The 22,982-nt window shown below is 36.5% G+C and overlaps 1 protein-coding gene across 1 annotated transcript in view; it reads right to left on the bottom strand.

Annotated features, from left to right (window-relative positions):
- Positions 1-18,621, bottom strand: part of RSRC1 (arginine and serine rich coiled-coil 1) — a 570,594-nt gene extending 551,973 nt beyond the window's left edge. Inside the window, exons 1-4 of the mRNA XM_077160882.1 lie at positions 18,577-18,621; positions 17,218-17,261; positions 4,094-4,296; positions 3,465-3,590 (exon numbers count right to left, since the gene is read on the bottom strand). Coding sequence (XP_077016997.1) covers positions 3,465-3,590; positions 4,094-4,296; positions 17,218-17,256 — 368 coding nt within the window. The 5' untranslated portion in view covers positions 17,257-17,261; positions 18,577-18,621. The remainder of the gene's footprint in view (positions 1-3,464; positions 3,591-4,093; positions 4,297-17,217; positions 17,262-18,576) is intronic.
- Between the last annotated feature and the right edge of the window lie 4,361 nt (positions 18,622-22,982).

Here is a 22,982-nt window from a genome sequence, read left to right as displayed (position 1 = left end):
CTGGAGCAGCTAAAAGGAAAAATACGAGAGGATCATATGGTAGTGCATGACAATCTCTGGGACCTATCCTGTAACCACTTTTTGAAGACTGCTTTGTAAACTACTGCTTTTTTCTTTGCTTTGTATATATGCTATACTATACAATAAAGAAAGTTCAAAAAATAAAAAATTTATAGCTCCTCAGCCATGAAAATGTTCAACTCAAGGCATCATCAAGATGATACCTGGACTCTGAAGATAGGCTGCTGGCACCCAGGACACTTTTTCACATAGAAAGACATATGGCTCACATCTCCTGGTCCTTTGCTGCCAAGTCTCATTGCTTCAGCTTCTACTTCAGTGGCTTCCTCTCTGAGCTTCTGCAGTCCTCTCTTACTTCTCCAGGGCATTTCTCCATAAGTATTTCTTAATTTCATCCCTCTTAAAGGATTGCAGTAAAAGAAAACCCACCCTGAATGGGATAGGTCACATCTCGACTGGTATGACCTAACCAAAATGTGCTACCTACAACAGGTCTGCACCCAAGTAACAGAATAAAAGAACAATACCCTGTTATGGGGTACAGACCAGTTTCAAACCACCACAAATAAAGATGAAAACTGAATTCAAAAGTATATTAAAAGGATACCAACTGGGATTTATTCCAGGAATACAAGGACGGTTCAGTATAAGAAAATCAATCAGTATAATATACCAAATAATAGAATGCAGAGGGAAAAAAACACATGATGATCTCAATTGATGCAGAAAAGGCATATGACAAAATCCAACTTCATTTTATGATAAAAACACTCATAAAACTAGAAGCAGAAGGGACCTCCTCAATATGCTAAAGGGCATATATGAACAACCTACAACAAATATCATACTCAGTGATGAACGACTTAAAGCTTTCCCCCTAAAACCAGGAACAAGACAAGGATGTCTACTGTCACCACTGTTAATGGACAATGTACTGGAAATATAAGAGCTAATACTATAAAACCTTTACACAAAAACATAGGAAAATATCTTCAGAACCTGGTGGTAGGCAATGGATTTTTAGATTTTACACCAAAAGCATTAGCAACTAAAGAAAAATAGTTAAATAGGATTTCATTAAAATTAAAAACCTTTGCATATCAAAGGACATTATCAAGAAAGTAAAGAAGACAACCTACAAAATGAGATAAAATATTTGGAAACCACATATCTGATAAGAGTCTAATATACAGAATATATAAAGAACTCCTGCAACTTTATAACAAAAAAACCAATAACACAATTTAAAAATTGGGCCAAGGAGTTGAACATACCTTTCTCCAAATATTATATTCAAATGGCCAATAAGTGGATGAAAACACATTCAATATCAGCAACAACTAGAGAAAGGCAAATTAGAACTATGAGATATCATTTCACATACGCTAGGATAACTATTATTTAAAAAACTGAAAATAATAAATTTTAGCAAGGATTTGGATATAAAGGAACCCTCCTACATTGCTGATGGGAAAGTAAAATGTTGGAGCCACTGCAGAAAACCATTGAAATATAAAAGTACCCTATGCCCAGGCAGTTCCACTCCCAGGTATATACACAAAAGAATATTTGCGTACAATGTTCATAGAGGCATTATTCACAATTGAGAAAAGGTGGAAGCAAACCTAGTGTCCATCAACAGATGAATGGATAAACAAAATGTGGTAGAGCCATAAAACAGATGAAGTAGTGGTACACACTCCAACATGAATGACCTTGAAGACATCATGTTGAATGAAGTAAGATACTAAAGACAAATATTGTATGATATTTTATGATTTCTCTTATAGAAATCATATAAACAAATACATAGAAACAGAAAATAGAATGGTGGTTACAAGGAATGAAGGCAGGAGCACTGGGGAATTATTGCTATATGATTATGAGTTTTGGTTTAGGATGATGAAAATAGTCTGGAATAGTCACTACTATTGTGAAAGTATTGTCAATTCAAAGAATTCCCCACTTAAAAAGATTTAAATGACTTTTATGTTATGTATATTTTACCACAATTAAAAATAAATGAATTGTTTAAAAGACAAAAAAAGAGTTCACATGAGAAATGAGAAACCCAACCTCAAATGGAGGAGCTACTAAAAGAAGAGCAAACTAAACCCAAAGTGAGCAGAAGGAAGGAAATAAAGATTAGTTCATAGATAGATGGAATAGAAAATAAAAAACAACAGAGAATCAAAGAAACCAAAAGTTGGTTATTTGAAAAGACAGTAACATTATGAACATTTAACTAGACTGATAAATTTAAAATGAGACAATAATTTTAATTATTTGTATAATCAAAATTAAAATGAAAGAGGATATTACTATTGTCTCCACAAAAATAAAAAGGATTAACAGAGGATACTTGGAACAACTTTATGCCAACAAATTAGATGCCTAGATAAAATAGACAAATTCCAGAATACACAAACTACCTTCCCTGAATCAAAAAGAAACAGAAGATCTCAACAAACCAATAATAAGTAAAGTAATTGAATCAGTAATCAAAAACCTCCCAACAGAAAAGCCCAGGACTAAATGGCTTTACTAGTGAATTTTACTAAATATTCCAAGAAGAATTCACACCAGTCCTATTCAATCTCTTCAAAAAAAAAAAAATTAAGACGGAGCACTCCCTAATTCATTCTATGAGGACAGCATCACCCTAATACCAAGGCCCAATAAACAGACCACAAGCAAAGAAAATTACAGACCAATATCCCTTATGAATATAAATGCAAATGTCCTCAAAACAATACCAACAAACCTAATCTAACAGCACATTAAAATCCCACTGTGATCAAGTGGGATTTACCCAGGGATGCAAGGGCAGTTCAACATAAGAAAATAAAACACGTTGAGGTTTCAAAGAAAAACAACATATGTAGTCGACTGTTAAAACAATGACCCTCCAAGTAATCACACTCCAATTAATCATCATTGTCTGGTTCCAGACCCTTTTGCAATGTAACTTTGCTGCCTTTCACATCAAGAGATGGAGACTATCCCTTGAATCTGGGGTGACCTTTTGACTTGCTTTGACCAAAAGAAAATGCATATAGGAGTGATAATTCTGAGCCTTCTGAGGCTACACCTTAAGCGATTTGCAGTTTCTGCACTCACCTTCTTGAAATACTTCCACAATCACATAAAAAAAAAAAAAGAAGCTAGTCTACAGAAAGATGAGAGGCCACATACAGGAGACAAAGTATTTCAGCCATCAGATCGCATCGAATGCCACATGCATGAATGAGGCCATACTGAACCATCCATTTCCATCAAACTGTCAGGTGACTACAACTATACGAGTTACCCTAGGTGAGAAAAAAGAAAAACTGCCAGCTTAGCTCAGTCAAAATTATAAAACTGTAAGAAAATAAATGACTGTTACTTTAAGTCCCTACATTTTTATAGTTTGTTATAAAGGAATAAATGTTATACCATACCTTCTGGTTCTGCTTTTGGATCTAGACCTCTGAACTCTATAGGATTTCCCTCGACCCCTTGAACGACTTCGACTTCGTTTTCTTCTAGAGCCATAAGAAGAGCTACTGCTTGATCGATGCCTGCGTCTGAATTAAGATATAATTAAACATTGCCATAAAATATTTTGTTATGAACATTAAAGAGAAATCTTCTAGATTCTAAGGAATCATCTCATTTTTACTATGCAGAGAAGGTGACCACAGCTCATTCTCTTCCTTCATGAAGCAAAATAGAGATAAATTAAAACTTTATTCCTCTTGAACAGTCAGATGACTGATTAGTGATTCAATCAGCTAGTAATTAAGGCATGTAGGCTCTTAAGTAGTATACAATTCTTCCAATTTTCCCAGAAAATGCTGTATGAGAACTAAACCAATTTATATCCATCTATAAATAGGCAAAAGATGAGGATATTAGCCCCATGGCTGGGCCTGATGGAAAAAAAAAATCTTTGGGTCAAGATTTAAGCCTCAAAAATAAGTACTAAACAAAAAAATGTTTTACCCAGCAAACTTAAAAGTACAAAGATACATAAACACTTAAAGAATGTTATCCTCAGTACTGTATAAGTAAAAGTTATGAAAATTACCTTCTATCATAAGAATGTGAACGAGGCTGAAGATCTCTGGACCAAGATCTTGACTTTGACCTTGATTTCCTTCCACCTTTCTTTCGGTTATATGTTCTACTGTCCGAAGAACTACTTGAAGATGACCGTCTCCGGTGTTTCTTTTTTCTCTTACTTCTGCTTTCTTCTTCAGTATCTGAGGACCGGCGTCCCATTTCTACAAGCTTAAATTAAAAGAATATTGTTTCTAAAATAATGGTACAACGGGTGACACTCAACATGTCATTTTTGTAAACATTTCAAAAGTATTGGTTAAACTTTAAATGTGCTTGCTTTTTCTATTTGTTTGTTTGTTGTGGGGGCAGGTCATGAGAAATAGTTTCAATACAGTCTTTTAGGCTACCAACGTAAATTTTTAGAATTTATGAACAATTAAAATTTGCCCCAATTTTTTCAAGTGTCTCTCAAAAAAAATCAATCTTGACAATGATTCATTATACCAATTTTCTTTTATTTTAACTTTCATTTGTCATTAATTATCTGACATTTGGTTTCAGGATCAATTACCTATTCCTTCAGATTCCCTGAAAATAAAAGATATTTTACTGTCTTAGAGTTACATTTTGCCTAACTGAAAATCCTAAATTTCAGATGTATAAGACCTCATTAGTCATAAAAAAAAAAAAAAAAAAACTGAAGCAATGCACTAAAATCACTTCACTTGTGAAATTTGGGGGGAGGACACATTAACTAAAGCACCATGCTCATGAGGTTATTATGAAGCCAGTAAACTCTTCACACACTGAAGGTCCCTATATAAAGTAGTGATATAATCCTTTAGAAACCAACTAAGCAATTTCAATAAAAAGATTTTAAAATATTGATGCTTTTTTTACTTCTGGGAATATATCATGAATTTTTTTTTTCAAAAATAAAACACATTCATGAAGAGACTCACTACAGCATTATTAAAAATCTATACCCACTAAAATTTAATAAAATATGTACATAGGAAAAAAAACAAAATTTTTTTAATTGATAATATTTAAATAATAAAAGTGGGTAACTTTTTCTTTTTTTTCTTAACTATTTTCTATTGGTTATGATAGTGTTTGTACATTCAGTAAAAAGAGGAAAAAGAACATAAAGGAATAGAATTTAAAGTTATATTAAGGGTTACACCATGAATATAAAAAAGCTACTTGTCTCACTTTAAAGTTAGTCTTTAGATCCTAATACACAAGCTTTTTTCATAAGAATAGTTATTAGCTATCATTCAATGTCATATAAAAGCAGAATCCATTCTATGTAATGATTTATATCAGATAAAAATCTCAAGTTAATGAAAAACAAAAAATAATTTCTATAAACAAAGTGACATGTTAAATCACTGCTCTGTCTTTAAAATCATCAGTTCAGTCATTCCTCACCGACCCCAGTGCAATATTTCCAATACCAACTGAAAGCCACTGTTAGGGCTCAATTCAAAACTTTAAGCTATTTAACTAGGGCAAGAATATAAAAGTCAAAATATAGTTGTGGACCTTCAAAGTATTCACTTTTCTAACATTTTACAGTTAGAAAAATGAAACCGCTCTGTGTAAATGCATCATAATGCTTTTCAGCTTTAAAATACTATGTTTATTTACAACAAAATCTAAAAGAATAAAATAAGTAAATTATTCTTGGTATACATAAATTAAACCAAGGAGGTGAAAGACTTCCACACTGAAAACTACAAAACACTTCTGAAAGAAATTAAAGAAGTCCTAAATAAATGGCAAGATACTGATGTTCATTGATTGGAAGACATAATATTATTAAGATGTCAATATTACCCAAGGTGATTTACAAATTCAATGCAACCCTTATCAAAATTTCAACAGTCTTTCTGGCAGAAATGGAAAAGCTCATCCTGAAATTCATATGAAATTGCCAGGGGCCCAGAATAGACAAAACAATCTTGAAAAAGGAGAAAAAAGCTGTAGAACTCACATTTCCTGATTTTAAAACTTACCACAAATCTAATTAATTAAAACAGTGTGGTAATGGCATAAGGATGCATATACAGACCAATGGAATAGAATTGAGAGTCCAGAAATAAAACCACACATCTATGGCCAGTTGATTTTCAAGAAGATGCCAAGTCCATTCAACAGGAAAAGAATTGTCTCTTTAATAAATGGTGTTGGATTGTGTTGGAAGTTCTAGCCAGAGCAATTACACAAGAAAAAGAAATACAAGGCATCAAAATTGGAAAGGAAGAAGCAAAACTCTCACTGTTTGCAGATGATACGATACTATATGTCAAAAACCCAGAAAACTTCACAGCAAAACTAGTAGAGCTAATAAATGAGTACAGCAAAGTGGCAGGTTACAAGATTAACACTCAAAAATCTGTAGTGTTTTTATACACTAGTAATGAACAATCTGAGGGGGAAATCAAGAAAAAAATTCCATTTATAACTGCAACCAAAAGAATAAAATATCTAGGAATCAATTTAACTAAAGAGATAAAAGACCTATACAAAGAAAACTACAAGAAATTGTTAAAAGAAATCACAGAAGACCTAAATAGATGGAAGGGCATACTGTGTTCATGGACTGGAAGACTACATATAGTTAAGATGTCAATTCTACCTAAATTGATTTACAGATTCAGTGCAATACCAATAAAAATTCCAAAAACCTACTTTTCAGAAATAGAAAAACCAATAACCAAATTTATCTGGAAGGGCAGGGTACCCTAAATAGCTAAAAGTATCCTGAGAAAGAAAAATGAAGTTGGAGGTCTCACGCTACCTGACTTTAAGGTGTATTATGAAGCTATAATGCTCAAAACAGCATGGTACTGTCATAAAAATAGATATACTGACCAATGGAATAGAATCGAATGTTCAGATATAGACCCTCTCATCTATGGACAATTGATCTTTGATAAGGCAGTCAAACCAACTCATCTGGGACAGAACAGTCTCTTCAATAAATGATACCTAGAGAACTGGATAGCCACATGTAAAAGAATGAAAAGAGGATCCATATCTTACTCCCTATACAAAAATTAAATCAAAATGGATCAAAGACCTAAACATTAGATATAAGACCATAAAACTGTTAGAAGAAAATATAGGGAAATATCTTATAAATCTTATAATAGGAGGCAGTTTCCTAGACCTTACCCCCAAAGTATGAGCACTGACAGAATAAATAAATAATTGGGAACGCCTCAAAATTAAACATTCTTGTGCATCAAAGAACTTTGTCAAGAAAGTAAAAAGGGAGCCTACATAATGGGAGACAATATTTGGAAACAATATATCAGATAAGGGTCTTGGATCTAGAATATATACAACTGCGAGACTTTTTTTCTATCCAGTATTCTTTACCTTATTTTATTTTATTTTTTCCTTCTAGCTGCTCCAGAATATAGGAGGCTAAAGGGATTAAATATTTTTTAACATCTCAATTGACTTTTTTCCCCTTCTTTTTTTTGTGAACAATAACATATATACAAAAAAGGTATAAATTTCAATTTCCAGGCCAAGATGGTGGCTTAACAATGTGCGCATTTTAGTTCGTCCTCAAGAACAACTACTAAATAACCAGGAACAGCACAGAAACAGCTCCTGGGGTCACCACATCAGTGACTGGACACACAGCGTACCCCAGTCTGGACCAGCTGCGAGCCCCCCAGAACCGTGAGTTCCCCAAGCTGCGGTGGCCAGTGCCCCTCCCCCACAGGCTGCTTCCCAGAGGGGAAAGGAAAGAGACTTTACCAGCAGCAGGGGCTAAGGGCAACCAAACACCAACAGTGGAACTAATTAACAAATTCTGACTACTAAAAATAGGCCCAGGTGAACATGGTCAAAGCCGAGGTCGCTCATTTTTGCCCTGGCGAAGGGGGCAGGGCTGACGGAAAAAGGAAAAAAAAAAAGAAAGAAACAGAGGTTTTTGTGGCTGCGTTTCTACAAAGGCTTAACTGCCTTTGGATACAGTGGCAGGGCTCCTCAGGCTGCACCTGCCCCAGGCATAGGCAGAAACAAACTCGTTTGAGGGCTTGTCTGGTGCCTGTGCCTTCCCCAGGGGAGGGTTAAAGCCCAACTCAGGTGGAATCCCTTCCTTAAGGAACTCAGACACCAGGGCTTGGTAATTTGAAGCCATTAAAACCAGCCTACAACCTCTCCTCTGTCTCCAACATGCCCCCAGCAAGAAGAGTCCGCCAAAGCTAAAGGTACCGCATCATCTTATGCTGGTGGGACCTGCAGGCAGACAAGCACCATATACTGGGCAGAATAAGAAAAACAGAGCCCAGAGACTTCATAGAAAGTCTTTCAACCTGCCAAAGTTAAAGGTACCGCATCATCTAGAATATCTAAAGAGACTGTTCAACTCAACAACAAAAGACAGCCAACCCAATTACAAAATAGGCAAAAGATTTGAACAGACACTTTTCAGAAGAGGAAATACAAAAGGCCAAAAGGCACATGAAAAGATGCTCAACTTCCCTGGCTATTAGGGAAATGCAAATCAAAACCACAAGGAGATATCATCTCACACCCACCAGAATGGCCATTATCAATAAAACAGAAAATGACAAGTGCTAGAGAGGATATGGAGAAAGAGGCACACTTATCCACTGTTGGTGGGAACGTCAAATGGTACAACCGCTATGGAAGGCAGTCTGGCGGGTCCTCAAGAAGCTAAATATAGAATTGCCATATGACCCAGCAAATCATTGCTAGGTGTCTACTCAGAGAACATGAGGGCAAGGACACAAATGGACATTTGCACACCACTGTTTACAGCAGCATTATTTACAATTGCGAAGAGATGGAAACAGCCAAAATGTTTTGGCTGTTTCAACAGACAAGTGGCTAAACAAACTGTGGTATACACATATGATGGAATATTATACAGCTGTGAGACAGTATAAAATTATGAAGTATGTAACAACATGGATGGACCTTAAGGACATTATACTGAGTGAGATTAGCCAGAAACAAAAGGACAAATATGGCATGGTCTCACTGATATGAACTGACATTAGTAAATAAACTTGAAGAATTACATCAGTAACAGAGACCATCAAGAGATAGAAACAGGGTAAGATATTTTAACTGGAGCTGAAGGGATACAGATTGTGTAACAGGACTGATTGTAAAAACTTAGAAATGGAAGGCACAATACTACCTAACTGTAATACAATCATGTTAGAACACTGAATGAAGTTGAATGTGAGATTGATAGAAGGAGGAGGGCTGGGGGCACAAATGAAATCAGAAAGACAGATGATAAAGACTGAATGGTAAAATCTAGGAATGCCTAGAGTGTATAATGATAGTGACTAAATGTACAAATTTAAAAACGTTTTTGCATGAGGAAGAACAAAGGAATGTCATTACTGCAGGGTGTTTAAAAATAGATGGTAATTAATATTTTAAAAATTTAACTTATGTATGAGACTAAAGCAAAAAATGTTTATTTGGTACAAAATTCATATTTTGACTAGTGCAGTTCCTAATATAACTCATGTGGACAGCTTAATTGAACACCATAAGTATATGGAGCCTTGAGTAGGGCATAAGATTTTGTAGGTTTGTCCAGAATGATGCCCCAATAAATCCCAGAGTGATTTGAACAGTGAGTGAAAAAGTTATTTACAAAGTCTCCTTGGGGGAATGGTGAGAAAGAGGGTAAATTCAACTTCCCCAAGTGGAGAATTCTTGATATTCTCACAAGCAGTGCAGATAACGAAAGCAATAGGCTGAGTCCCAATCTTGGGGTTCATTCATGTGAAGCCTGACCCCACAAAGGATAGGTCAAGCCTACTTAAAATTAGGCCTAAGAGTCAGCCCCAAGAGAATCTCTTTTGTGGCTCACCTGTGACCTCTCTCTCCAGCCAATACAACAAGCAAACTCACCGCCCTTTCCCCTGGCTACATGGGACATGACTCCCAGGGGTGTGGACCTTCCTGGCAACATGGGACAGAAATCCTAGAATGAGCTGAGACTCAGCACCAAGGGATTGAGAAAACCTTCTTGACCAAAAGGGGAAAGAGCGAAATGTGACAAAATAAAGTGTCAATGGCTAAGAGATTCCAAACAGAGTCGAGAGGTTATTCTGGAGGTTATTCTTATGAATTAAATAGATATCACCTTGTTAGTCAAGATGTAATGGAGAGGATGGAGGGAACTGCCTGAAAATGTAGAGCTGTGTTCCAGTAGCCATGTTTCTTGAAGATGATTGTATAATGATACAGCTTTCATAGTGTGACTATGTGATTGTGAAAACCTTGTGTCTGATGCTCCTTTTATCTACCTTATCAACAGACAAGTAAAACATATGGAATAAAAATAAATAATAGGGGGAACAAATGTTAAAATAAATTTAGATTAAAATGTTAGTGATCAATGAAAGGGAGGGGTAAGGGGTATGGTATGTATGAATTTTTTTTCTGTTTTCTTTTTATTTCTTTTTCTGAATAGATGCGAATGATTCAAGGAATGATCATGATGATGAATATGCAACTATGTGATGATATTGTGAATTACTGATTACATACGTAGAATGGAATGATCAAAAGTTAGAATGTTTGCATTTGTTTAGGGTTTTGGTATTTTTTTAAAAATTTAATTAATAATAATTTATAAAAAAAAAAAAAAAGATGTAATGGAGAGGATGGAGGGAACTGCCTGAAAATGTAGAGCTGTGTCCCAGTAACCATGTTTCTTGAAGATCATTGTATAATGATATAGCTTTCACAATGTGACTGTGTGATTGTGAAAACCCTGCGTCTGATGCTCCTTTTATCTACCTTATCAACACACAAGTAAAATATACAGCATAAAAATAAATAGGGGGAACAAATGTCAAAATATTTTTAGTAGATTGAAATGCTAATATCGATGAAAGGGAGGGGTAAGGGGTATAGTATGTATGAATTTTTTCTATTGCCTTTCTCTTTTTCTGAATTGATGCAAATGTTCTAAGAAATGATGCTGAATATGCAACTACGTGATGATATTGTGAATTACTGATTATATATGTAGAATGGAACATCATATGTTAATAATGTTTGAGTTTGTTGTTATATTTTTTTAATTTAAAAATTAATTAAAAAATAAAAATAAAAATAAATGTTGTTGGAACAATGGATATCCATCATACTACAGAAGGAATTTGGACCCCCCTCCACTCTTACCATATACAAAAATTATTTCAAAATGGATCAAAGATCTAAAAATAAAGAGATAAGGCCATAAAACTCATAAAATACATAAGGAAATATCTTCAGGACTTTGTGTTAGGCAATAGAGTGTTAGATTTTACACCAAAAGTATGAACAACAAAAGAAAAAATAGATAAATGAGACTTGATCAAAATTAAAAGTTTGTGTGCATCAAAGGATATTATCAAGAAAGAAAAAACAACCTGGAAAATGGGAGAAAATATTTAGAAACTATATCTGACAAAGGTTTAATATACAGACTATATAAAGGGAACTCCTACAACTCAAAAAAAAAAGACAAACAGCCAAATTTAAAAATGGGCAAAAGACTTGAACTGACATTTCTCTATAAAGATACAAATGTTCAATAAGCATAAGAAAAGATGTCCAACATCAGTAACCTTTTCAGAAATATAAAACAAACTTACAATGAGATACCACCTCACGCCCACTAGAATGGCTATTATTTAAACAAATAATAAGAAACTAAGTGTTGGTGAAGAACTGTGATGGTTAGGTTCTGGCGTCATCTTGGCCAGGTACCCAAAAGTCTGGTCAGGGAACCACTGGCCTAACCCTTCCTGCAAGGATATTTCATGGCTGGTTGATAAACCAGAAGGCTGGGGTATTATATCATCAGTCAGTTGACTACAGCTGTGGCTGATACATCTATGATCAGCTAAAGGTGCATCTCCCACAAATGAGTAATCCAATCAGTTGGATTTGATCCAATCAGCTGAGGACTAATTGTGAAGTTCATCAAGACCCTTCATATCAGAGTTGCAAGCTTCACAGCCTGCCCTACAGATTTTGGGTTCTTGCATTCCCATGGTTGCATGAGACACTTTTATAGGTCTCATATTTACAGATATCTCCTGCTGGTTCTGTTTCTCTAGAGAACCCTGACTAATACAGGAACCTTCATACATTTTTTATGAGACTATAAAATTGTACAGCCACTGTGGAAAACAGTTTGGTGTTCCCCAAAAAAGTTAATTATAGAATTATCATATGACTTGGTAATCCCACTTCTAGTATACACCCAAAAGAATTAAAAAGAAGGACTCAGATATTATACCAATATTCATAGCAGCATTATTCACAATAGCTGAAAGATGAAAGTAACCCAAATGTCCATCAACAGATGAATGGATAAACAAAATGTGGTATATTCACAATATGGAATATTATTCAGCCATAACAAGAAATGAAGTTCTGATATATGTTAAAAGATAGATGAAATTGAAGACATCATGTTGAGTGAAATAAGTCAGAAACAAAAGGACAAATACTGTATGATTTTTCTTATATGAAATACTTAGAATACGTAAATTTATGGTGACAGAGCAAAATAGTGGTTATCAGGGATGGGGAATGAGGGAATGTAGAATTACTACTTAATGCATACAGTGTTTCCGTTTGGAATGACAAAAATGTTCTGAAAATGGGTGATGGTGAAAGTACAAAATATTGTTAATGTACTTAGTGTCACAGAATTGTTCACTGAAAAATAGTTAAAATGAATTTTGCCATTTACATTTCCTAAAATAAAAGGTTTTAAAAATTTTATAAATATTATTATGAAATTATACACATATATGCCTTACATACATGTCCTTAATTAAAGAACAAACTATTATACATACATATATATTTAATTATATTAATTAAATAAAACTATTAATTTTATTTATTATATTAATATGTGCCTGTATGTACACATAATGGCGCATATATACACATATGTACACATGTATCCGTATAAAACAGCAAATATGCACACGTATATATTCATACATACATATATACATATTATATATATATACACACACACACATAGCTTCATTAAGGAATATTTATATTCCTTAAGTATTATGTACACAATTCACTAAGTATATTATGTACACAATGAGCAATAATGATCTTTTTTTTTAATTTCCTAGATTTTTCTTTTCTTGTTTCCACCTTTAAGCACTTAAGTCTTTTCTTTACCCACAAATAACCATTTAAAGATGAGTTTTTATTACTTTCTTATTATCTAGATAAAAGACACTAAAATAAGTGTAGAAGAATTAAAAATATATAAATTCACAAGGATAAAGAGCCTAGAAGAGAAAACAGCAGTAACAGTAGACAAGATCTATCAACAAATTTTTAGCAAATGAAAAACAGATGGAGGATGTAAAGCTAAGAAAGCTGAACACCAGGAAACTTGAGAGAATTCCAACATGAGTAAAGCCAATTCACGTGGCAAAAATCATAAAGGATCAGGAATTTGAGACATCAGATACCACAGCAGGTATGGTGAGGCATGGAACTAAAAGCAGGAGAACTGGTTGCAAGTCTGTAAAAGTCATAATCTCCCGGGTCCCCTTCCCCCCTCCTACCCAAACAACTGACAACTCTTCCCCAATCCTAACAGGAGAGGAGTTTTATTTTAGAAAAACAAGGAATCAATTAGAAGCCAGGTCCAGGGGCACAGTAAAAGAGGGCAGAGAGCCACCAAACTAAAAGTAAAAAGGGATTAAGTGAAAGTCTCCAAACTAATAGTAAAGGTTGTAGCCTTGTGTGTGCTTGAATCCAAGAATCCTGGCAGCCAGGTGTATATTCCAGAAAGGAAATTGGAGGATTCTTCTCTTCAAAAACAGTACCCGAGAAAAGACGTAAGTATTTGAGGATTCCCCCAAAAGAACAGGCCAGGTCCTCACCCAATCACTCTAATAATGAGGTCCAGCAGTGGGTGACCAGCCCGAACCTTAAATGCAAGAGTTTCTATAAGCTTTTTAGTGAATATATAATGGAAGACACCAAACATGAAATGAAAGCCTTCATCATAAAGGAGAGAAACCAAAACACAAAGAAAAAAAAAGGTATCAATAAACCAGGAACATGCAGAAGAAAACTTTAAGAAAAAAAGAAAAATCAATTAATAACTTCAGAAACAGATGATCCGGCAAACAAGAGTAAGAGGAACATTTAGAGAACAGAAGAGAGAGCTTGAAACTTAAACAAATGATAAACAATGTTTTAAAGAATACAATAGGGTTGGAAAATAAATTCAAATGACTCACAGATAGAATAGGGCTGGAAGATAAATTCAAATGACTCACAGAAAGAAAAAGATGAAATATAGGAGGTAAAAAGAGTGATTGATCAGTCCAGAGGTCCAGCATCGATTGATACGCGTTCCATAAAAAAGAGAACTGAGGAAAAAGAAGGAAAATTACCTTCCAAAAAATTCAAAGAATTTCCAGAATAAAAAGACAGGAATTTCCAAAAATCTCTAAGACAATGAATTTAAAAAAAAACAACAACATACAACAGGCATATCTCATAAAAATTCAGACACCAAGAACATAGAAAAGATCCTAAAAATCTCTAAAGTGAAAAAAATCAGGGGGAAGGGATACTATCACTTAAAAAGGTTAGTGCTTTTAAACAGCATCAAAAATTTGATTGAAAATTATTTTTAACTTATAGTCTTTCTCTAGCCAAATCACTGATCTAGTATGAGATTAGGAAAAAGGTATTTTCAGACATGCAAGCTATCAAAAATTACACCTCACACTCACTCTTTTTGCAAGAAGTTACTAGAGGATGTGTTCCACCAAAAGGAGAAAGTAAACCAACAAAGACCCAGATTCAGAAAATAAAAGATGAACACTGCAGACAGGTAAAGAAAAGTCCTAAGATGACTGCAGAGCTAGAGAACAACCAGCCCAGTGCCTTCTCTATACCCGGCACTGTTAGGTATAAAGGACACATCAGTGAACAAGAGTCAAAAATTCTTGCTCTCAAGGAACTTACAGTATAGTAAACCAGCCATTCTCAAATAGGACCTAAAGACCCCTGGGGGTCCCTGAGACCCTTTTAGGAGGTTCAAAAGATCAAAACTATTTTTATTATAAACCAAAACATTATTTGCCTTTTTCACTGTGTTGACTTTTGTACTGATGGTACAAAAGCAAGTGTGGGTAAAATCGCTGGTGCCTTAGCACAAATCAAGGCATCATTCTTTGCATTTTTCACTACCACAGTCACAGCTTAAAAAAAAAAAAAAGTCCCTTTTTTAAGAACGTTCTTGTTGAAGCACGAAAACTCATTAATTTTATTAAAGTTCAATATCTGCACACACATCTTTTTAATATTCTATGTGATGAAATAGGAAATACACATAACTTCTATCACATTAACTGTTATTTCAAGAAAAAGTATTTTTGCAATTGAACTGCAAGCTGAACTGGCTTGCAATGGAACATGATTTTTATTTTAAAGAACCGACAAACTATGACAATTCAAACTGAGGTAACTGACAGACATTTTCTCAAAAATGAATGAGGGGAGCTTTTCACTTTAAGAAAAACAAATAATATTTGTTGATCAATTTTGAGCTTTCAAGCAAAATGAGAATTTTGGATAACTTTTGGATAATCTGCCACCATGAGGCTGACAGGTTCCCATTACTTAGACTTCTCTGATGAGATCAGTGAGACATTAGCAAACATGAACTTGATATTATATAAGGAAGTGTGTCAATATTCAGAGGATACACACAACTCAATGAACCAGTATTTTCCAACTGGCCGGTGCACAATGTCACAAATCATACAAGAGTAAAAAAAGATCCACTCACAGTTCAAGACAAACCAAGTAACAGTATGAAAAAGTCATCAGCAATAGTTTCAAATACCATATTGTTATCAACTTTTAAGAAACTACTGCTTGTCAAATTTTGGTGTAGTATCAAAGAAGTAATTATCTGAAAAGGCTGTTAAAATATGACCTGTTCCAACAACATATCTGTGTGAAGACATTTTCTTCACGTTTCGTTCAAAACAATTTGTAGCAATAGACTGAATGCTTTTGTCTTCCATTAAGTCAGACATTAGAGATCTGTAAAAATGTAAAACAATGCCAATTTTCCCACTAAATTTGCTTTGCTCTGTAAAATATATTTTTCACATCAAATGTTATTTATGTTACCATAATCAGTTTATTTTAGTGAATTAATAAATATTTCAAAATGTTTTGTTTTCATTTCTAATAAGGTAAATGTTGATCAATATAAAACCCAAATAAGCAAAAAGTTCCAGGACCCTCAATAATTTTAAGAGTATAAAGTGATCCTAAAACTAAGATGTTTGAGAACCACTGCTCTAAGATACCTACAATCATTTTCATTCTCCATTCCCGTCCTGCTTTTAAATAAGAAAAAAGGAAGGAACACGTGTAATTACAAATTTTGTTTGTAACTAAAACATAGGAGAGGAGAGAGGGTAGGTATAAACTTTTGTTATAATTCCAAACAATATAATTCATCTGTAAAAGAAGATTGATTACATTTAATGGAGAAAAGTTAATGAGAAAAACAAAATCTTTCCTTAGAGGAATCAAGTAAAAAAAAAAGTTGAAAATCATTGGCACAAAGCTATAAATATTTCTTCAAGTAGTACATTTACATTCTGAAAAATTACCATGAATTAATCTTAATAAGAGAAAGCAAAGCCACCATATTTCTTTGACATAGTTAACTTCAAATATTTATTTAGCAAAGGAAAAAAACACTAACAACAACTCAGAGGTAGATGAAAAAATTGTCTTCTCTATCAATGACAGGTGCTGGATTCATACTTACCACCCTAGCTATATACTTCTGGATTTCCATAATGTTGCTAGCATGTAATCAAATATACTTGCTCATTCAAGTCACAGTGGAAAATTTATATTACATATTACTAGTAAAGAGGCACTCCATATCTAACTCCATTGGTAAAGTGCAATGCATAGAAAAACATATTACAGCACCTTCTGATAAAGGCAATAATAAGCAGATTTAAGAACTGTTCAATCTTTCTCAAGTGGATGAGGTAACAAGGGGTAGAATAATTCCTACACTTCTTGGGTTTCTGCTCTTACTTTGATTTGTCCTGGTTGTAGTCTCAGGGTTGCAACCATTCCCACTATAAAATTGAAGTCAGAGCAGGTAATGACTAAGGGAGGACGTTAATTTACAAAAACATCTTAGTATAAAGATTAGGCGGCTGGTTGAAGATATGGAGCCAAGATGTAGCCATTCAAAAAAAGAGAAGTCAAAGAAATACAGGTAATTCCTTTGTCAAGTTATTAATAAGGGTACAAGGAGTTTCATCTTTTTGAGATTATAGGTAGTCAGTTTGAGAGAACAAAAGTTCCTAGAAAGCATAAAGATGTATAATTACTTCTCCAGTACTCATTCATGAGTACATCAAACTACAATTTTCTAGATTCTGAATAACACAGAAAAAAAAATAAAGGAAAAAGAACAGTCCTTTCAAAAGGAGAGCCACCTCAAAAAGAAAGAAAAAGTAAAAATGGAGGTAACACTATTGAGTATAGGAAAAAATCCACAAGTATAGAACCATGCAAGGGATTAAAAGCACAGAAGTAAAGTTCCAGTAACAAAACAAAACTCACAGAGATAAAGAACCGAAAAAAATCCTGCCATGACAACTAAAATTTTTTTGACTAGTATTTCTCTTTTCTAAAGCAAAAATACAACCATGCACTTATTATAACAATAGTATTACAGAAGTTGTCTAATTCATAACACAATGCTGTTTGTTGGACCTGGTCTAGTCGGTAAGGCCAATTAAGAGACAGGTGCCAGCTGCCCTTATCTTTTTCAGATTTAGACTTCAAAGATGACAATCGGAATACTTAAAAGTGTGACCACACAAGATATTTGAGGTTAAGACCTAGGTGCTGAAACAGAATTGGGCTACTGCTAATTCTGGTAAACATTAAAAAAAAAAAAAAAACCCTTTTTTTTTTTAAGGTTTTTCAGTATGCAAGACAGACCCAAAAGCAAGAACAGGGAAGAAGCGTAATCGTAGTGTATAACCTCTCATCAACGCGAGCAGTTTAAGGGTAGTCATATGCTCTTGGTCCTTGACCACATGACCCCAAGTCCCAAAGTCAAGTAAACAGAGAGGGTGTTTAGCATCTATGTTTCAAAGCAGGAAGATCTATGTCACCCTGCTCCATCTCTTTTCTCTCAGCAAAACTGAGTCGGCTGGAGTTGGAAGGGGAGATGAAATCGAGGGTAAAGATAACAGAGTGGGTGCGTCAGAGCGCACCAGGATGCAGCCTCCCCTCTCGCTCCGCTCCACCTACAGCTAACAAGAAAATGCCTGACACATTTTACAAGATGAGCCCAAGAAACCCAAAAGCAGGGATAATGGACCTGGGACTAAGGGGTGGGGGATGGAGAAGGCCCGGCTAACTCTCCCACAATACCTCCAGACCCAGGGCCAAGCCCGAGGCCTGCGGCCGCCCACCAACCTTCAACCCCCAGCCGCGCGACCCGGAGGGGTCAAGAGCCCCCAGGTGCGGGGCGCATGCGCAAAACGTCGCGCCGCACGCCACGGTGCCGCCGCCCACCCCTGGGTTGGTTCTCAGCCACCGACTGCGCCAGGCTCCACGTTGCCTCACCACCGGCAAGGCCTAAGAACTCTACCGCGGCGGGCGCCGCCCCCCCCCCAGGCCCTGGTCGCGGGCATCACCTGGGTCCGGGCCTTCGGGTTTACACCACCTGCAGACGTGCAAGCAGCACGAACCTGGAAGCGTTTCTTCAGATAAGGGAGCCGCCGGCGTCCTCCGAACTTGCTTCAGTTTAAGCTCAGCGCCTTCCTGGTTCTAGCGCCAGGCAGCGTCAGATGAGCTTTCGAGTGCATCGATGAAGGCTGCTACGCGATAGGAGTGCCGAGGGAATAGATTGTCACGCCGCCAGTTTTTTGTGTGCTTGTTTGTTTTGCGTGTTTGTTTGAATACCTGACTTTAGTGTGTCAAAAGCAATAAAAGTGGTGACTGGAGGGTGTTATTGCCTTGGTAATTTTTGTTATTGTCACAGATTCATTAAACAAATCTGCGTTGTAGGAACTTATGTTTGAAACATCCACACGTAGCAAAATTGGTTATATCATACAGGAGAGACGGGAAACTCGCCCAACAATGATAAATCATGAGGGTGTGTCCGTATAAAGTCATGTGTGATTCAATTGTAATGGTTTATTTGCAAAAATATATTAAAAAATGGTTTATTTGCAGATATTACTTCTGCCCTGAAGGTGAACACTCAAAGATTGGGAGCAAATTCGTTTCTCAACGTTAAAGTAACTTGTTGGTAAAGGGACAAGACTTCCCAAGGCGGGGTGAGGTTTTCTTCTGAAGAAAACATCAAATTTAAAGGTCTTTTTTAAAAAAAAAAATCACACTAATAGGAATTAAAGCAATTTGGCATTTCCATAACATACCACATTACTTGTTTTTTTTCTTGCGTGAAAGTCATTTTTTCTTTATGTTTTACGAGTAAAGCAAAACTAAGGCGGTAAATAGACTGTCGGCCTTGGTCCGAGTTGACTGCGAGCTATAATTACTTAAGCTATAATTTTCCGCAGATATTTGGGAATATGAAAATCTCCTCCACAATATATTTCTGGTAAGTGATTGAATCTTACCTAATCAGTTTTTAGGGACCGTTTTCAAACTTAACTACAACACTGCGTGTTTACTTTAAATAATTCAAGTACTGGAGAAACCCTGGAGGTCCTGAAATGATTGGAGATTGTCAGCTGAGTTTTACCCTCAATGTTTATTATCCAAACTACATTTTGAAATCTTCTGTCTCTGGGGGGAAAAAATGGTGTTACGTGAAACAACATCGCTAGGTCTATGTGAGCTTCTGTTAGTATATGATTCTACAGCTTGGATTTTTTTTTTTTTAATTAAACTTCCCTTAGGCCAGTGGGAATCCGTGATCAGACACCGCAGATTTCTCAATTCTCCACCTAGCATCAAATACTACTCCCAAATATGTCACAAGCCAATATGCCGAGATCATGCAAAAATCTATTAAGTTTGAGCTACACAACAGTTGTGTTTGAATCATTCCTGATTACCGTTAAAGTGACCATCTTTCCCTCAAGCTCAGTAGATGAAATTTGAGTTCAGACTTAATAGTTATGTGCTTGAAAGGGTGAGGAAGTAACTGGTGGGTTTCCAGAATCCTTACCAGACTTCTAATAGTGGTGATTTTGGGGCTATTTATGACTATGTATATAATACTTCACATTAAGAGTCATTTGAGCACCATATTCATTTAGCTAACTTTATTACTTGTCTTTCTACTACATAACCTTAAAAGTGGATTTTCATATAGGGCAAAAGTTTTATGATTATTCCCCTCTAATAATACTGGAAGTGATGTGGTTACAAAAAAAAAAAAAGATCATGTTTGTAAATGTATACAACTTTGGAAAGTTTGAGTATTTGAGTTTTTTTATAAGATAATAAAATAAAATGAAATATCCATATATTCATTAGTACATAAGCGCTATTGCTACTAGAAACTTAAAAGATCCTAATTATTACTTCTAAAAGTAGTAATAAGCAATATAGCTTAAGAAAAACAAATGATAACTTTAGAATTTAAGAGAAAAAAAGGCAAAGCAACATTTTGAAAAATCATGATTCCATCTTCCTCAAACTCACCAAATGGGAACATTTTAATCTGAGGAGTTGGGTAATATAACATAGGTTATATTTAGCTTCTATTACAATACATGTAGAAACACTGATGTATTAAATTATAATTGTACTCTTTCATTTCTTTTTACAAATGTCTGTAGTTGCTTTATATGGGACTTCTCAATTTATCTATTAACTTTGTGCTGATGTTTTAACCAATGGGCGAAGGATATACATGCCAATGTTCTGTAATTGCTTTTATCTTTAATAAGATTATTACATCCGAGTTAATGAACGAGTTATAATGAACATGTTTCCTTTAACATCAGAAAGCCTGCATTAATATTCAGATGTTGTCTCCAAAGCTTCTTTTGGGGTATGTTTGTGCATACGCTCAAGTAACTATGTCTTTCCGTATGTAAATATTTTTATGTAAGTATTTATATACATAAAGCAAGCCCTGTCCTACACTTAGAGATAAATGACTCTAAAATATAGATGTTCCTTCCATAAGACAAACCGTTTCGATAAAAAATAGTCCAGAAATAGAGTTTTCAATCCTATCTTTAAAAGAGAGAGAGCGCGCAACATTTTCTCGGAGTGAGCATCTCTAGTTGAAAAGCCCACGATAAATAAAATTTGAAAGGGCACAAACTTAATGTAGATTTTTTTTTTCAAACTCTAATCCCTTGTTTTTCAAAATTAGGATATCAACTGGAATGTTTCACAGGATGTTAAAGCAGAGCTCCTGTAGTTCATCGCGGGAGGGGTCGGAATGCAGGTAGTAGTAAGGGAGGTGGGGTGAGGGTTCTGAGACCTTACAGAAGGAGCGAATTCGGACGATCCTTGACCAGGAGCTAAGGAAAGGCTCTAAAATGAGATCTATCAGGGTACAGCTACACCGACGTTTTAAACCCACCGGCTCCTTCGAGCGGGGTCTGTCGGTGAAGTCGGCTTAGGTTGCCGGACCCCAGTAGTAGAGTGAATTACGTGGACCGCAGCCGGGAGCTCAGTGAACACCCGACCTCAGCTTCCAGCTGCCCGCCAGGAAGCCCCTAAAAGGAGCTGCGCGGACCAGAGAAGCTACGCGGGACCCTGACCCTTAGTAGGGATGCGAAGCCAGGATGCCGGGTCATGGAGCTGCGGGGAGTTGGGGAGGCTGGGATGAAGGATCCGGATGCGTGGTCAGGATGCAGGACAGGGGTACTGGGCCTGTTAACTGCGGGGACGCCCGCTGCGGGACAGGGATGCGGGGCAGTCATGCGGACCGAGCCGCTACGTGGCATCCTGACGCCGGGCAAAGATACAGGGTCTGCTGCAGGGTCCCGCTACCGGACTGACGCCAGGAGCCGCGCACTTGTCGGTTTCCTCTTGGCCCCGCCCCCACGGAGTCTGTCCAGCTCCCCAGTGTTTAACTAAGTCGTGACACCGGCGCAAAATCCACGTCTAATTAAATTAATTAGAGATTCTTGTCAATCTTGGATTAATGGCCACAAGCACATGCAGCCGAGGCTATCTAAAAACGTGGACAGCCGGGGACCTGCCTTCTCTCCCCGCCCCCTCCGGTCCCCCTGCGCTGCCCTCCCACTCCAGCCGGTGCCCGCCCGGACTCCAGCCTCAATCAATCTCTCTCTCAATCTCAATCGCTTTTTCTCCCCAGCTCTGCCCCCCACCCCCACCCCCACCCCCACCCAGGTAGTGGCGCGGCTGCTACCGGGGAAGGGGCTCCCTGTGAGTTGCGAGAGGAGGTAATTTACTGAGAACAAGGGGCCGCCTTTGCGAAGTATAAATAGTGAGACTTCAAGAGCAGCGTTGCTATCAGATCTGAACTCTCCGCAGGAAGAATTGTCAAAGATCTTAACATTGAACAAGCGCGCTCCGGCAGGGAAGCATCAGTTCCCATTTCCCTCCGGCGGCCCCCGCCCCTTGTTTCCTCCTCCTCCTCCTCCCTTTCCCCCTCCTCTTCTTCTTACTTCTTTTTCTCCTTCTACTTCTCCTCCTCTTTCTTCTTTCTTCTCCTCTTTTTCTTCTTCTTCCTCCTCCTCCCTCTCCCACCACCCCTGCCCCATTGATGTGTTATTATTGGGGGGGCTGGAGCAGTAAAAAAAGAAGAAGGAAAAAAAGAGCGGGGCTCTGCTGCGAGAGGTTGAGCTCCGAGCTGACAGGCGGCGGCTGCG

The sequence above is a fragment of the Tamandua tetradactyla genome, chromosome 5, assembly GCF_023851605.1.
Source record: "Tamandua tetradactyla isolate mTamTet1 chromosome 5, mTamTet1.pri, whole genome shotgun sequence".
In the NCBI taxonomy this organism is placed as follows: Eukaryota; Metazoa; Chordata; class Mammalia; order Pilosa; family Myrmecophagidae; genus Tamandua; species Tamandua tetradactyla.
Note: the sequence above shows the minus strand (reverse complement) of the source record. Positions and strands in the feature narration are given on the sequence as shown.